This window comes from Spea bombifrons, chromosome 4 (assembly GCF_027358695.1).
Source record: "Spea bombifrons isolate aSpeBom1 chromosome 4, aSpeBom1.2.pri, whole genome shotgun sequence".
NCBI lineage: Eukaryota > Metazoa > Chordata > Amphibia > Anura > Pelobatidae > Spea > Spea bombifrons.
The window spans coordinates 112,823,869-112,843,849 of record NC_071090.1 but is presented as its reverse complement, the minus strand read 5'-3'; the positions used below and the strand labels follow the sequence as shown (position 1 = coordinate 112,843,849).

Genomic DNA, 19,981 nt, shown 5'->3' with positions numbered 1-19,981 from the left:
GCGCAGCCGGGTGCAGCAAGCGTAGGAATGCCCCCCCCCGAACCAATGGGGAAGGGGATATGACTGGCGGAAAGGAACGCTTTGTGTCGCTCTCATTCATTGGTCACGTTTACAACTCTGTATCAAGCAGGTATATAACCTGAGGCGGCGCTTTCTTACTTTCTTTTCTATCAGGATCAGGCAGGGAGAAGATCTGGAACTTTCCCTCCCCCCGCCCGGAATGGGTCGCTAAGAGGACTAATATTGGTATCTTGGTGACGGAGCCGGTGGTGGCCGATGCCACCGGATGGAAGCTCCTCAAGTTGCGTGGATGAGCCCTGGCCCACATGATTGTGTCGGGGGTCTTATTGGGGAAGAGTAAAGTTATTCTACTGATATCTGTATGGATGCTATAGGCCTAAGCAGTCACGAGCTGCTGTATTACTGTATTACCCTCTACCACTTCTACTGGGAGGCTGTTCCACTTATCTACCACTCTCTCATTGTTTTGTTTTTTAAGAAAGTGACTTTATTGTTTTGGCTGGAAATCAAACTGCTATTTACGGTAAATCCGGTGATAACCGCAGCCGGTTTCATCCTCGCACCCAGAAAGCTAATCAGGGCTTTCACAGCCCTCGCCATCCTGGCCCCCACGGATCCCACGCCTGCACAGAACACACCAGACACTGACACGTATGTAATTACATATATTCACACATGTCATATATCCGTAATAAATAGTAAAATCTGTGACATATAAAAATACATGGAATCGTAAAGAGGAGGCCACGGCGTGCCACGTGCCGATAAACGGACAGAAATCTGATTGGTCGGGGATTTCCTCCACGTTCTGCAATGGAGAGAACAGCAAAGTGGGCGGGGATTCACTGTTTGGAAAGAACCATTCTATAGGAAAGGGGGGCATTATCAAAAAGGACTATGAACGTTACAGCTTTAATCCCGGTTCCAATCGTAACGCATTACTTTCTTTTATATATACATGACACAAAAATGCAGAGAAGTCGTCCAGAGTCATGTGACTTGCTCCTTCGCTCCGCCGGGGTCCGCATGTGCCCCCTAACATCCCCTCATTAGTTTCTTCTTCCATTCACTCACTTGCCGCGTTGGGCTTAATTATTTTGGCGTCTGTTCCGCTCATAATATAAAAAGTCCTGCAGTGGAGAGAGAGATCTACTTAGAGCGCGGTAATACTCGTTACTCATGCGCAAGTAACGGATAAAGGATCCTTTTCTCACCCCATGATAGTATGCTGTCCCAGCGATGCCACCGATTGTACGCAAAAACCCACCAAAGAAATGGCAGCTTCTGCTAACATTTGGCTAAAGCGTGTTTCAGATCCCTTCCCCTTTTGTGGGGTCACATGGCAGGTTCCTACCCGCCGCGGGCCCTCCGGGGCCACGTCAGATACTTACAATGAAGACGGCGCATGACACGAGCAGAGCCTTCAGCTTCACGTCCAGGTCCAAAGGGAACTGAATCTCGAAACTGTCGTTGATGCTTAACATGCCTTTCCACACGCGTGTGATGACTCCAAGGGGAGAGTTATCTTTATGCAGCTTGATCTGGAGGGCGACACAGGTATACACATGTCCAAAACACGCATGTCACACACGTGTATGATGGTGAGCACGCATGCGCAGCCACAGCAAAAAAGGAAAACACACACACACGTGTACCCTTATCCCACAGAGCCGACTCTCACACACGCATATTCCCCTATCCCACAGAGCTGACACTCATTGACACTATCACCCAATCAGAAGGCTCCATGTTGTGATGTGGTATTAGCAGCAGTACTTACCTTGAAGTGAGCATCACTCATGAAGCCGGCCCCCCAGCCGGGACCTCGCACCTTCAAAACCGGCTCCCTCTGCTGAGTCAGGAGTGTGAAAGATGATCTCATACTCGTCCAGTTTTTTTCAATGTACCCCGAACGCATCCCCCCGGCGACCGAGAGCACCTGCATCTAAAAACAACGACAGGGGCTCGGACTTCCGTGCTTGTGGCAGCACCATGAGATTTCTGAGGGAAAAACAAGCCTTCTGGCTCGTCTGGTGTCTGTAGATGAGTGTTTAATAATAATACCGGTAATAACGCTTCTACTACCCCTTAATGTTCCATCACCTTTACTCACCATAACTCATGTGATGGTGTCTCGCTCACTCATTCTCAGGTGATCCCCCCTCCCAGAGGATTCCCACGGGACACCCGCGTGTCCATCTCACAGCTCTTTCTGACTTTTCTTTATGTCCCCATCCCGCCTTTTGAGGGCCTCCGCCTCGCTTTCTACCCCCATAGAGTTCAGTGCTGGGAACTCCACCTCTTGCCCCCTCCCAGGTGTAAAACGTGTCCTTATCCCTATTTCCCACTCCCTGCAATTCTGGCTCCACCCGCTGGCGGCATCGGGAATTGCAGAACACCACAACTTACGCCTGACCGGAGAACGGCAGATCGCGTGGTGTGTTTGTCGCTCCCCCATATAACCTCCGGTCAGTAAGATATTTGGGGCGAGGGAGGCAATCGTAAAAGATATCAGGGATATATGGGTTTGCCCCATTGGGGGAACCCGGGGTGGGGGGACCCTGTTTCCCATTCATCAGGACATTACACAGCAGGGGGCCGGGGAGACGGCCGGAATGGAGGATATTATATTTCCTGTTATCACCCTTCCTCAATTCTCCACTGATGGTTGGGTGGGGAGCCATCGATGGCTGAACTCTTTGGGCAAAAGGGAGGGGGTTTGGCGGAGGTACGCAGGTCGAGTACCGGAGCTCCGCCACAACGCGTTAGCTGCGTCACTTCTCACCTGAGTTTCCCAGTAAAAGAACACGGAGCGTGAAAGGAGATTAAGAACTTCATATCCCTGAAGGTCACGGATGTGAATATTGAAACTGGGGCCACAGCAGGCCCTTTCCTCCTCCGCCCTGTACAGTAACTGCCCGTCCCCACTCAATATATCATAGGTGCAGTAATTCTGGAACATGCTGTCACCTGCAGGGTAATTCAATAATCAGATTTTAGCCAATCAAAGAAAACCAGAACAGAAGACCCACCCCCGAGGATCTTCACAGAAACCAAACTGTCAAATCAATTACCCCAAAGACCCGGATCGTACGAGACCTGGGGCAAAATTCTGCGGTTATTTTCATCTAATCATAACCTATGTGGCAAAATTGTATTTTTTAGGAATATTTTTTTTTTTTTTTTTAGACATAAATAGAAATTTTAGAATATGGCACATTCACTAAATTATATTCAGTCCGTGTCGGTTGGTCCAGACAGAGAACCCGTAGCCGACAGAGGTCCTTCGTGCGTGTTCTGCGCATGTGACGTGGGATCACTACGTGTTAAAAAGGCTGTTATTTCTGTGTAGGATGTAGAACTTACGCGTCTGTTTAACTCGCACCGAACCAACCTGCCGAGAGAGAAAGAGACCAATCAGAACGAGATCCCCCCCCCACATACTCCTAGTGAGACCCCCACACCCAGAGAGAACCCTGCAGAGCGAGACCCCCACATCCAGTGACAACCCTGCAGGACGAGACCCCCACATCCAGTGAGAACAACACAAACCGAGACTCTCTGTCTGAATGAGAACCCTGCAGAATGAGACCCCCCTCATACTCCTAGTGAGACCCCCACACCCAGAGAGAACCCTGCAGAGCGAGACCCCCACATCCAGTGAGAACCCTGCAGGACGAGACCCCCACATCCAGTGAGAACCACACAAACCGAGACTCTCTGTCTGAATGAGAACCCTGCAGAATGAGACCCCAACCCATTTAACTGCTGTGCAAAGAGTCTTTCATCCATTCCAAAGGACGGAGAACAAAGCACCAAAGGTAGCCTAGAATTACCCCTCCGCAGGTAGCCTAGAATTACCCCTCCGCAGGTAGCCTAGAATTACCCCTCCGCAGGTAGCCTAGAATTACCCCTCCGCAGGTAGCCTAGAATTACCCCTCCGCAGGTAGCCTAGCATTATCCCTCCGCAGATAGCCTAGAATTACCCCTCCGCAGATAGCCTAGAATTACCCCTCCGCAGGTAGCCTAGAATTACCCCTCCGCAGGTAGCCTAGAATTACCCCTCCGCAGGTAGCCTAGAATTACCCCTCCGCAGGTAGCCTAGAATTACCCCTCCGCAGGTAGCCTAGCATTACCCCTCCGCAGGTAGCCTAGAATTACCCCTCCGCAGGTAGCCTAGCATTATCCCTCCGCAGATAGCCTAGAATTACCCCTCCGCAGGTAGCCTAGAATTACCCCTCCTCAGGTAGCCTAGAATTACCCCTCCGCAGGTAGCCTAGAATTACCCCTCCGCAGGTAGCCTAGAATTACCCCTCCGCAGGTAGCCTAGAATTACCCCTCCTCAGGTAGCCTAGCTTTACCCCTGCGCAGGTAGCCTAGCATTACCCCTGCGCAGGTAGCCTAGCATTACCCCTGCGCAGGTAGCCTAGCATTACCCCTCCGCAGCTAGCCTAGAATTACCCCTCCGCAGGTAGCCTAGAATTACACCTCCGCAGGTAGCCTAGAATTACCCCTCCGCAGGTAGCCTAGCATTACCCCTCCGCAGGTAGCCTAGAATTACCCCTCCGCAGGTAGCCTAGCATTATCCCTCCTCAGGTAGCCTAGAATTACCCCTCCGCAGGTAGCCTAGCTTTACCCCTGCGCAGGTAGCCTAGCATTACCCCTGCGCAGGTAGCCTAGCATTACCCCTGCGCAGGTAGCCTAGCATTACCCCTCCGCAGGTAGCCTAGAATTACCCCTCCGCAGGTAGCCTAGAATTACCCCTCCGCAGGTAGCAGTTCAATTCCTTTAAGGTCTCTGTGGAATCTTACCTGGAGAAGACATTCAAGACCTGGTGGTGCTACTGGGACCCCCGCCATAACGATCTGCCACCTGCCAGACAGAAAAACACACTACTACTACAACGCGACACTACTACACCGCGACACATATACACAGCACCTCCCCGTCACACACTACTACACCACAACACATATACACAGCACCTCCCCCTCACACACTACTACACCACAATACATATACACAGCACCGACCTCCCCTCACACACTACTACACCACGACACATATACACAGCACCTCCCCCTCACACACTACTACACCACAACACATATACACAGCACCGACCTACCCCTCACACACTACTACACCACGACACATATACACAGCACCAACCTCCCCCTCACACACTACTACACCACAACACATATACACAGCACCTCCCCCTCACACACTACTACACCACAACACATATACACGGCACCGACCTCCCCTCACACACTACTACACCACAACACATATACACAGCACCGACCTCCCCTCACACATTACTACACCACAACACATATACACAGCACCTCCCCCTCACACACTACTACACCACAACACATATACACAGCACCCCCCCCTCACACACTACTACACCACGACACATATACACAGCACCGACCTCCCCTCACACACTACTACACCACAATACATATACACAGCGCCAACCTCCCCCTCACACACTACTACACCACAACACATATACACAGCACCGACCTCCCCTCACACACTACTACACCACAAAACATATACACAGCACCGACCTCCCCTCACACACTACTACACCACAACACATATACACAGCACCGACCTCCCCTCACACACTACTACACCACGACACATATACACAGCACCGACCTCCCCTCACACACTACTACACCACGACACATATACACAGCACCTCCCCCTCACACTACTACACCACAACACATATACACAGCACCTCCCCCTCACACACTACTACACCACAACACATATACACGGCACCGACCTCCCCTCACACACTACTACACCACAACACATATACACGGCACCGACCTCCCCTCACACACTACTACACCACGACACATATACACAGCACCTCCCCCTCACACACTACTACACCACAACACATATACACAGCACCTCCCCCTCACACACTACTACACCACGACACATATACACAGCACCTCCCCCTCACACACTACTACACCACAACACATATACACAGCACCGACCTCCCCTCACACACTACTACACCACAACACATATACACAGCACCGACCTCCCCTCACACACTACTACACCACAACACATATACACAGCACCGACCTCCCCCTCACACACTACTACTCTACAACACATATACACAGCACCTCCCCCTCACACACTACTACACCACAACACATATACAAAGCACCGACCCCTCACACACTACTACACCACAACACATATACACAGCACCGACCTCCCCCTCACACACTACTACACCACAACACATATACACAGCACCAACCTCCCCTCACACACTACTACACTATAACACATATACACAGCGCCGACCCTCACACACTACTACACCACAACACATATACACAGCACCGACCTCCCCCTCACACACTACTACTCCACAACACATATACACAGCACCTCCCCCTCACACACTACTACACCACAACACATATACACAGCACCTCCCCCTCACACACTACTACACCACAACACATATACACAGCACCGACCTCCCCCTCACACACTACTACACCACAACACATATACACAGCACCGACCTCCCCTCACACACTACTACACCACAATACATATACACAGCGCCGACCCTCACACACTACTACACCACAACACATATACACAGCACCGACCTACCCCTCACACTACTACACCACGACACATATACACAGCGCCGACCTCCCCTCACACACTACTACACCACAACACATATACACAGCACCGACCTCCCCCTCACACACTACTACACCACAACACATATACACAGCGCCGACCTCCCCCTCACACACTACTACACCACAATACATATACACAGCACCGACCTCCCCCTCAGACACTACTACACCACAACACATATACACAGCACGACCTCCCCTCACACACTACTACACCACAACACATATACACAGCACCGACCTCCCCCTCACACACTACTACACCACAACACATATACACAGCACCGACCTCCCCTCACACACTACTACACCACGACACATATACACAGCACCGACCTCCCCCTCACACACTACTACTCCACAACACATATACACAGCACCTCCCCCTCACACACTACTATACCACAACACATATACACAGCACCGACCTCCCCTCACACACTACTACTACACCACAACACATATACACAGCACTGACCTCCACCTCACACACTACTACACCACAACACATAAACACAGCACCGACCTCCCCCTCACACACTACTACACCACAACACATATACACAGCACCGACCTCCCCCTCACACACTACTACACCACAACACATATACACAGCACCGACCTCCCCCTCACACACTACTACACCACGACACATATACACAGCACCGACCTCCCCCTCACACACTACTATACCACAACACATTTACACAGCACCGGCCTCCCCTCACACACTACTACACCACAACACATATACACAGCACCGACCTCCCCCTCACACACTACTACACCACAACACATATACACAGCACCGACCTCCCCCTCACACACTACTACACCACAACACATATACACAGCACCGACCTCCCCCTCACACACTACTACACCACAACACATATACACAGCACCTCCCCCTCACACACTACTACACCACAACACATATACACAGCACCGACCTCCCCCTCACACACTACTACTCCACAACACATATACACAGCACCTCCCCCTCACACACTACTACACCACAACACATATACACAGCACCGACCCCTCACACACTACTACACCACAACACATATACACAGCACCAACCTCCCCTCACACACTACTACACTACAACACATATACACAGCACCGACCTCCCCCTCACACACTACTACACCACATCACACATACACAGCAGCGACCTCCCCTCACACACTACTACACCACAACACATATACACAGCACCGACCTACCCCTCACACTACTACACCACGACACATATACACAGCGCCGACCTCCCCTCACACACTACTACACCACAACACATATACACAGCACCGACCTCCCCCTCACACACTACTACACCACAACACATATACACAGCGCCGACCTCCCCCTCACACACTACTACACCACAATACATATACACAGCACCGACCTCCCCCTCAGACACTACTACACCACAACACATATACACAGCACGACCTCCCCTCACACACTACTACACCACAACACATATACACAGCACCGACCTCCCCCTCACACACTACTACACCACAACACATATACACAGCACCGACCTCCCCTCACACACTACTACACCACAACACATATACACAGCACCGACCTCCCCTCACACACTACTACACCACAACACATATACACAGCACCGACCTCCCCTCACACACTACTACACCACAACACATATACACAGCACCGACCTCCCCTCACACACTACTACACCACGACACATATACACAGCACCGACCTCCCCCTCACACACTACTACACCACGACACATATACACGGCACCGACCTCCCCTCCCACACTACTACACCACGACACATATACACAGCACCTCCCCTCACACACTACTACACCACGACACATATACACAGCACCGACCTCCCCTCACACACTACTACACCACAACACATATACACAGCACCGACCTCCCCTCACACATGCGGCAGCACCAGCCTCCTGTCACACACTACTACTCCACAACACATATACACAGCACCGACCTACCCCTCACACTACTACACCACGACACATATACACAGCGCCGACCTCCCCTCACACACTACTACACCACGACACATATACACGGCACCGACCTCCCCTCCCACACTACTACACCACGACACATATACACAGCACCTCCCCTCACACACTACTACACCACAACACATATACACAGCACCGACCTCCTCTCACACACTACTACACCACGACACATATACACAGCACCGACCTCCCCTCACACACTACTACACCACGACACATATACACAGCACCGACCTCCCCCTCACACACTACTACTCCACAACACATATACACAGCACCTCCCCCTCACACACTACTACACCACAACACATATACACAGCACCTCCCCCTCACACACTACTACACCACAACACATATATACAGCACCGACCTCCCCCTCACACACTACTACTACACCACAACACATATACACAGCACTGACCTCCACCTCACACACTACTACACCACAACACATAAACACAGCACCGACCTCCCCTCACACACTACTACACCACGACACATATACACAGCACCGACCTACCCCTCACACACTACTACTCCACAACACATATACACAGCACCTCCCCCTCACACACTACTATACCACAACACATATACACAGCACCGACCTCCCCTCACACACTACTACTACACCACAACACATATACACAGCACCAACCTCCCCCTCACACACTACTACACCACAACACATATACACAGCACCGACCTCCCCCTCACACACTACTACACCACAACACATATACACAGCACCGACCTCCCCCTCACACACTACTACACCACGACACATATACACAGCACCGACCTCCCCCTCACACACTACTATACCACAACACATTTACACAGCACCGACCTCCCCTCACACACTACTACACCACGACACATATACACAGCACCTCCCCCTCACACACTACTACACCACAACACATATACACAGCACCGACCTCCCCCTCACACACTACTACTCCACAACACATATACACAGCACCTCCCCCTCACACACTACTACACCACAACACATATACACAGCACCGACCCCTCACACACTACTACACCACAACACATATACACAGCACCAACCTCCCCTCACACACTACTACACTACAACACATATACACAGCACCGACCTCCCCCTCACACACTACTACACCACATCACACATACACAGCAGCGACCTCCCCTCACACACTACTACACCACAACACATATACACAGCACCGACCTACCCCTCACACTACTACACCACGACACATATACACAGCGCCGACCTCCCCTCACACACTACTACACCACAACACATATACACAGCACCGACCTCCCCCTCACACACTACTACACCACAACACATATACACAGCGCCGACCTCCCCCTCACACACTACTACACCACAATACATATACACAGCACCGACCTCCCCTCACACACTACTACACCACAACACATATACACAGCACCGACCTCCCCTCACACACTACTACACCACAACACATATACACAGCACCGACCTCCCCTCACACACTACTACACCACGACACATATACACAGCACCGACCTCCCCCTCACACACTACTACTCCACAACACATATACACAGCAGCTCCCCCTCACACACTACTACACCACAACACATATACACAGCACCTCCCCCTCACACACACTACTACACCACAACACATATATACAGCACCGACCTCCCCCTCACACACTACTACTACACCACAACACATATACACAGCACTGACCTCCACCTCACACACTACTACACCACAACACATAAACACAGCACCGACCTCCCCCTCACACACTACTACACCACGACACATATACACAGCACCGACCTCCCCCCTCACACACTACTACACCACAACACATATACACAGCACCGACCTCCCCTCACACACTACTACACCACAACACATATACACAGCACGACCTCCCCTCACACACTACTACACCACGACACATATACACAGCACCGACCTCCCCTCACACACTACTACACCACGACACATATACACAGCACCGACCTCCTCTCACACACTAGTACACCACGACACATATACACAGCACCGACCTCCCCCTCACACACTACTATACCACAACACATTTACACAGCACCGACCTCCCCTCACACACTACTACCACGACACATATACACAGCACCGACCTCCTCTCACACACTAGTACACCACGACACATATACACAGCACCGACCTCCCCCTCACACACTACTATACCACGACACATATACACAGCACCTCCCCCTCACACACTACTACACCACAACACATATACACAGCACGACCTCCCCTCACACACTACTACACCACGACACATATACACAGCACCTCCCCCTCACACACTACTACACCACAACACATATACACAGCACCAACCTCCCCTCACACACTACTACACCACAACACATATAGACAGCGCCAACCTCCCCCTCACACACTACTACACCACAACACATATACACAGCACCGACCTCCCCCTCACACACTACTACACCACAACACATATACACAGCACCGACCTCCCCCTCACACACTACTACACCACAACACATATACACAGCGCCAGCCCCCCTCACACACTACTACACCACGACACATACACAGCACCGACCTCCCCCTCACACACTACTACTACACCACAACACATATACACAGCACTGACCTCCACCTCACACACTACTACACCACAACACATAAACACAGCACCGACCTCCCCCTCACACACTACTACACCACGACACATATACACAGCACCGACCTCCTCTCACACACTAGTACACCACGACACATATACACAGCACCGACCTCCCCCTCACACACTACTATACCACAACACATTTACACAGCACCGACCTCCCCTCACACACTACTACCACGACACATATACACAGCACCGACCTCCTCTCACACACTAGTACACCACGACACATATACACAGCACCGACCTCCCCCTCACACACTACTATACCACGACACATATACACAGCACCTCCCCCTCACACACTACTACACCACAACACATATACACAGCACGACCTCCCCTCACACACTACTACACCACGACACATATACACAGCACCTCCCCCTCACACACTACTACACCACAACACATATACACAGCACCAACCTCCCCTCACACACTACTACACCACAACACATATAGACAGCGCCAACCTCCCCCTCACACACTACTACACCACAACACATATACACAGCACCGACCTCCCCCTCACACACTACTACACCACAACACATATACACAGCACCGACCTCCCCCTCACACACTACTACACCACAACACATATATACAGCGCCAGCCCCCCTCACACACTACTACACCACGACACATACACAGCACCGACCTCCCCCTCACACACTACTACACCACAACACATATACACAGCGCCAACCTCCCCCTCACACACTACTACACCACGACACATATACACAGCACCGACCTCCCCTCACACACTACTACACCACAACACATATACACAGCGCCGACCTCCCCTCACACACTACTACACCACAACACATATACACAGCACCGACCTCCCCTCACACACTACTACACCACAACACATATACACAGCACCCACCTCCCCTCACACACTACTACACCACGACACATATACACAGCACCGACCTCCCCTCACACACTACTACAACACAACACATATACACAGCACCGACCTCCCCTCACACACTACTACACCACAACACATATACACAGCACCCACCTCCCCTCACACACTACTACACCACGACACATATACACAGCACCGACCTCCCCTCACACACTACTACAACACAACACATATACACAGCACCGACCTCCCCCTCACACACTACTACACCACGACACATATACACAGCACCTCCCCCTCACACACTACTACACCACAACACATATACACAGCACCGACCTCCCCTCACACACTACTACACCACAACACATATACACAGCGCAGGTACAGCACAGACAGCGGCGGCTCCTTGGTCTCTCTCACCGTTGTTTGTCGTCTCTCTGATTTTTTCCATCTCTCTCTCTCGCCTCTTAAATTCCCTTAGTTGTTGCACAATCTTGGAGTTAACGAGAAGCCGCCTCTACACGTGTGTTGTGTTAACTCTGTGCGATGCCGTGTGATGTGCAGCACACGCCTATCCGTGTTTCCATGTCTTTTATAATATGTTGATCACCCAGTCTATTGATAAAACACACACAGGTATGGAGGGGGGGGCTCACCGGATCCTTACCGAGAATCCCTGCCGGAAAACCCAGGCAGGACTTATATGATCATCGGTCTTGTCTTAAGAAGCCATATGTCTATTCCAAGCATGTTTACATTTCCTCACTGTATTAACTCCTACCACCTCTGCTGGGAGTGTGCTCCACTCATCTACTACCCTCTCAGTAAAGTAAAGCTTATTTACATTGCATGTAGGGCGGGTCCTAGAGAGGTCTCTGGGTTCAGCAGGAAGTGGATTCCTTGATCCCTGATCCAGTGGATCCGGTTTTTGGATAATTTCTGCCCCGGGGTAAATGCCAGCAAAGGTCACCTGGAAATCCCCAGGGCCGGCTGTCCTGAAAACCTCTGGATGCCCCGTGATTCACAAGCTGCCCACCCATGTGTGTATGTATTATGTGTGTATGTATATGTATTATGTGTGTATTTATATGATATGTGTGTATGTATATGTATTATGTGTGTATGTATATGATATGTGTGTATGTATATGTATTATGTGTGTATGTATGTGTATTATGTGTGTATGTATGTGTATTATATGTGTGTATGTATATGTATTATGTGTGTATGTATATATATGTATTATATGTGTGTATGTATATGTATTATGTGTGTATGTATGTGTATTATGTGTGTATGTATGTGTATTATATGTGTGTATGTATATGTATTATGTGTGTGTATGTATATGTATTATATGTGTGTATGTATGTGTATTATATGTGTGTATGTATATGTATTATGTGTGTATGTATATGTATTATATGTGTGTATTTATATGTATTATATGTGTGTATGTATATGTATTATGTGTGTATGTATGTATATGTATTATATGTGTGTATGTATGTGTATTATATGTGTGTATGTATATGTATTATATGTGTGTATGTATGTGTATTATATGTGTGTATGTATATGTATTATGTGTGTATGTATATGTATTATATGTGTGTATTTATATGTATTATATGTGTGTATGTATATGTATTATGTGTGTATGTATATGTATTATATGTGTGTATGTATGTGTATTATATGTGTGTATGTATGTATATGTATTCTGTGTGTGTATGTATATGTATTATATGTGTGCATGTATATGTATTATGTGTGTATGTATATGTATTATATGTGTGTATTTATATGTATTATATGTGTGTATGTATATGTATTATGTGTGTATTTATATGTATTATATGTGTATGTATATGTATTATGTGTGTATGTATGTATATGTATTCTGTGTGTGTATGTATATGTATTATATGTGTGCATGTATATGTATTATGTGTGTATGTATATGTATTATATGTGTGTATTTATATGTATTATATGTGTGTATGTATATGTATTATGTGTGTATTTATATGTATTATATGTGTATGTATATGTATTATGTGTGTATGTATGTATATGTATTATATGTGTGTATGTGTATTATGTGTGTATGTATATGTATTATGTGTGTATGTATATGATATGTGTGTATGTATGTGTATTATATGTGTGTATGTATATGTATTATGTGTATATGTATTATATGTGTGTATGTATATGTATTATGTGTGTATGTATGTGTATTATATGTGTGTATGTATGTGTATTATATGTGTGTATGTATATGTATTATGTGTGTATGTATGTGTATTATATGTGTGTATGTATATGTATTATGTGTATATGTATTATATGTGTGTATGTATATGTATTATGTGTGTATGTATGTGTATTATATGTGTGTATGTATATGTATTATATTTGTGTATGTATATGTATTATATTTGTGTATGTATGTGTATTATATGTGTGTATGTATGTGTATTATATGTGTGCATGTATATGTATTATGTGTGTATGTATATATATGTATTATATGTGTGTATGTGTATTATGTGTGTATGTATATGTATTATGTGTGTATGTATATGATATGTGTGTATGTATGTGTATTATATGTGTGTATGTATATGTATTATGTGTATATGTATTATATGTGTGTATGTATATGTATTATGTGTGTATGTATGTGTATTATATGTGTGTATGTATGTGTATTATATGTGTGTATGTATATGTATTATGTGTGTATGTATGTGTATTATATGTGTGTATGTATATGTATTATGTGTATATGTATTATATGTGTGTATGTATATGTATTATGTGTGTATGTATGTGTATTATATGTGTGTATGTATGTGTATTATATGTGTGTATGTATATGTATTATGTGTGTATGTATGTGTATTATATGTGTGTATGTATGTGTATTATATGTGTGTATGTATATGTATTATGTGTTTATGTATGTGTATTATATGTGTGTATGTATGTGTATTATATGTGTATGTATATGTATTATATGTGTATGTATATGTATTATATGTGTGTATGTATATGTATTATGTGTGTATGTATATGTATTATATGTGTATGTGTATGTATTATATGTGTGTATGTATGTGTATAATATGTGTGTATGTATATGTATTATGTATATGTACTATATGTGTGCATGTATGTGTATGATATGTGTGTATGTATATGTATATGATATATGTATGTATGTGTATTATATGTGTATTATATATATGTATTATATATGTGTATGTATGTGTATTATATGTGTGTATGTATGTGCATAATATGTGTGTATGTATATGTATTATGTGTATATGTATTATATGTGTGCATGTATGTGTGTGATATGTGTGTATGTATATGTATATGATATATGTGTATGTATGTGTATTATATGTGTGTGTGTATGTGTATTATATGTGTGTATGTATGTGTATACTATGTGTGTATGTATATGTATTATATGTGTGTATGTATATGTATTATATGTGTGTATGTATATGATATGTGTGTATGTATGTGTATTATATGTGTGTATGTATGTGTATTATATGTGTGTATGTATATGTATTATATGTGTGTATGTATGTGTATTATATGTGTGTATGTATATTATATATGTTATATATACTATATGTGTGTATGTATGTGTATTATATGTGTGTATGTATGTGTATTATATATGTGTATGTATATTATATGTTATATATATTATATATGTCTATGTATGTGTATTATATGTGTGTATGTATATTATATATGTTATATATACTATATATGTGTATGTATGTGTATTATATGTGTGTGTGTATGTGTATTATATGTGTGTATGTATATGTATGTATATTATATATTATATATGTGTGTATGTATATGCATTATATGTGTGTATGTGTATTATATGTATGTATGTATGTGTATAATATGTGTGTATGTATATGTATTATATGTGTGTATGTATATGTATTATATGTGTGTATATATGATATGTGTGTATGTATGTGTATTATATGTGTGTATGTATATGTATTATATTTGTGTATGTATATGTATTATATTTGTGTATGTATGTGTATTATATTTGTGTATGTATGTGTATTATATATGTGTATGTATGTGTAGTATATACCGTATTTGCTCGATTATAAGACAAGGTTTTTTTCAGAGCAAATGCTCTGAAAAATACCCCTCGTCTTCTAATCGGGGTCGTCTTCTAATCAGACCTCAAATAGAGGTCTGATTAGGAGACTAAGATCCAGATCCCCCGCACCGCTGCAGGGGACCTGGATCCTCCTGTCCAGTAACTCCGTGCAGGCACACTAACGATTGGCCCCGCCCCTTTCATTATGAATCCTCCCCCCTGCCTCCAGTGATGTCAATGAAGGCAGAGAGTCGTTCAAAGATTCGGATCTTACAGGGATCCGAATCTTACAGTGATCCGGATCACTGTAAGATCCGGATCACTGTAAGATCCGGATCATTGTAAGATCCGGATCATTGTAAGATCCGGATCTTTGAACGACTCTCTGCCTTCATTGGCATTCTAATCATTAAGAGAATGTCACCATACTGTTATAAATAAATACATTAATAATCACTGCCCCCAGGATTTACATTCCCCTTTACCTGCAACTGCACCTTAAGCTAACTTTATTAAATTAATTAAATTAACCCTCACCATTAAATTAACCCTAAACACCCCATCAACCATGACTGCCCCTAAAATTAACCCTTAACACCCCATCAACCATGACTGCCCCTAAAATTAACCCTTAACACCCCATTAACCATAACTGCCCCCAAATTAACCCTAAACACCCCATTAAGCATAACTGCCCCTAAATTAACCCTAAACACCCCATTAAGCATAACTGCCCCCAAATTAACCCTAAACACCCCATTAAGCATAACTGCTCCCAAATTAACCCTAAACACCTCATTAAGCATAACTACCCCTAAATTAACACTAAAGACCCCATTAAGCATAACTACCCCCAAATTAACCCTAAACACCTCATTAAGCATAAATGCCCCTAAATTAACACTAAAGACCCCATTAAACATAACTGCCCCCAAATTAACCCTAAACACCTCATTAAGCATAACTGCCCCTAAATTAACACTAAAGACCCCATTAAGCATAACTGCCCCTAAATTATCCCTAAACACCCCATTAAGCTTAACTGCCCCTAAATTAACACTAAAGACCCCATCAACCATACCAATTTATTAGGTAATTTATCTGGAGTACATGCAATTAATTTAGGGGCAGTTATGGTTAATGGAGTATTTAGGGTTAATTTCAGGGGCCGTTATGGTTAATGGAGTATTTAGGGTTAATTGCAGGGGCCGTTATGGTTAATGGGGTCTTTAGGGTTAATTTCAGGGGCCGTTATGGTTAATGGGATCTTTACGGTTAATTTCAGGGGCAGTTATGGTTGATGGGGTATAAGGGTTAATTTTATGCTGATGACTGAGGGTTAATTTAATTAATTTAATAAAGTTAACTGTAGGTGCAGTTATAGGTAAATGGGGGCAAACTCAGGGGAATCTAAATCCTGGGGGCAGTGTGAACATTATTAATGTATTTATTTATAAAAGTATGGTATCAGTTGTCGGAAATGGGATATATTTGGGGAAAAAGGGGATTCCAGGTGCCGACACACCTTCGTCTAGGGGTTAATAACTTAAATTCAGGTAGCTCGAATAATCGCAAGAAAATGCTTCTTTGATAGGAAAATGGAGGGTTTAATGCTGTGATGGAGCCTATGAAGGCTAACACACACAGGGTTACATTGGGAATGAAGTTGTGACTGCAGCAAGGATGGGAAGATTGTAACAAACTGCAGCAAGGATGGGAAGATTGTAACAACTAATGACATACAAGGAGTTCTTATAGGGTGGGATCAAAGGTACATTACTATTGGTTAACTAATATCAAAAGACAATGCTAACACTATTACACAACATACAATTTACAATCCTATTGATAAACTAATCTCAAAAGACAATACATACAATTTACAATCCTATAGATACAATCCTAGGGATACAACATCAAAAGACAATACTAACACTATACAATGTACAATCCTATGGATGAACAGATTAAAAGACAATACTAACACAATCACACTATCACACACTATTTACAAACAGACTATACAGACAATGTAATTCAGGATTTACAGATGTCCTTTGATGTGGGCTTCGGGGGGCTACATTTGCACTTCAATAAGTCTCCGTCTGTCCTTTTTGTGAGCATGTGAATTGAACTGGCCAAATATTGTTTGGTTACTCAGATCACTTTAACTCCTTCTACACCTATAATGACTGTAATTTATATTTGTCATATAATTATGTTATACTGCTCCCTAGGGTGTCTCACATAGTCTGCATGCTACCTCCACATCAGTGATATTCTCTGAATGATTCGAATCTCTGTAAGATCCGGATCCTTGTAAGATTCGAATCATTCGACTCTTCGGATGATTCGACTCTTCGGTTCATTCGACTCTTCGGATCATTCGACTCTTTGGATCATTCGAATCATTGAACGACTCTCTGACTCTATGAGTCATCGTTCCTGTGTGAATGAATGAGCTGTAACCTGACCCCAGAGTTGTGTCTGAGTGCTCTGCAGATGACTCACAGCTCTAGGATCAGGTTACAGCTGCATGATTCACAGACTGAACCGCTGCAAATGAATCGTTCAGTCTAATGAACCGATTCATCCGGATCACTAAAAAGAACCGGATCAAATGAACGATTCGTTCATGATCCGGACATCACTAAGAGAGGGGAGAGAGGGGAGAGAGGGGTGAGAGAGAGAGTGTGTGTTAAATGGGGGCATAGGGCATTTCTGGAGTGGCTTTAAGGGGGCATTTAATAGAGCACTCTGCCTCCTGAAATGCCTTATACCTCCCTATATGGCACTGTGCCCCATAATATGCATTTTAACCCCCTAAATGCCAGAATGGGATATAGGGGTATAAGGCATTTCTGGAGGCACATAGGGGGTCAAAAGGCATACCATGGGCACAGTGGCATATAGAGGGTTAAAAGGCATATCATGGGGCACAGTGCCATATTGGAGTGGCAAGCCTGGGGGCAGATGTGCGTAACTGGGGGGCAGGTTGGAAAATACAAGAAATAAAAACAAAAAAAAAATATTTTTCTCAATCATAGCTTTTATTAAAAAAAAATAGTTTACATGAAGTAACATTTACTGGTAAAACTTTTTTCCTTTGGGGTCGTCTTATATTCAGGCTTTTTCTTTTTTTCCTAAGTTAATATTCAGATTTTGGGGGGTCGTCTTATAATCAGGGTCGTCTTATAATCGAGCAAATACGGTATGTGTATGTATATTATATATGTTATATATATTATATATGTGTATGTATGTGTATAATATGTGTGTATGTATATTATATATGTGTATTATATGTGTGTATGTATGTGTATTATATGTGTGTGTATATTATATTTTATATATGTGTATTATATGTGTGTATGTGTATTATATGTGTGTGTGTATGTGTATAATATGTGT

General features: G+C 44.9%; 2 protein-coding genes across 2 annotated transcripts in view; both read right to left on the bottom strand.

The window, feature by feature from the left end:
* Positions 1-508: 508 nt before the first annotated feature.
* The window catches only part of LOC128492292 (phospholipid scramblase 3-like), a 45,606-nt gene continuing 26,133 nt past the window's right edge, over positions 509-19,981 (bottom strand). Inside the window, exon 7 of the mRNA XM_053464796.1 lies at positions 509-829. The gene's annotated coding sequence lies outside the window, so the exon portion shown is untranslated. The remainder of the gene's footprint in view (positions 830-19,981) is intronic.
* On the bottom strand, positions 822-4,913 carry LOC128492293 (phospholipid scramblase 3-like). Its single transcript, XM_053464797.1, has 6 exons — positions 4,833-4,913; positions 3,388-3,415; positions 2,807-2,991; positions 1,802-1,966; positions 1,413-1,562; positions 822-1,151 (listed from the first exon to the last, which is right to left on the bottom strand). Exons 1-6 carry the CDS (start codon positions 4,878-4,880, stop codon positions 1,110-1,112), a joined length of 618 nt encoding a protein of 205 aa, XP_053320772.1. The 5' UTR covers positions 4,881-4,913; the 3' UTR covers positions 822-1,109.

Coding starts and splice junctions, on each gene's coding strand:
- LOC128492293 (XM_053464797.1), bottom strand. CDS start 4,880: ATGGCGGGGGTCCCAGTAGCACCACCAGGTCTTGAATGTCTTCTCCAG. Junction 1,563..1,801: donor TGAGTGATGCTCACTTCAAG/GTAAGTACTGCT, acceptor GTCGCCCTCCAG/ATCAAGCTGCATAAAGATAA. Junction 1,152..1,412: donor TGTCATGCGCCGTCTTCATT/GTAAGTATCTGA, acceptor TCTCCACTGCAG/GACTTTTTATATTATGAGCG.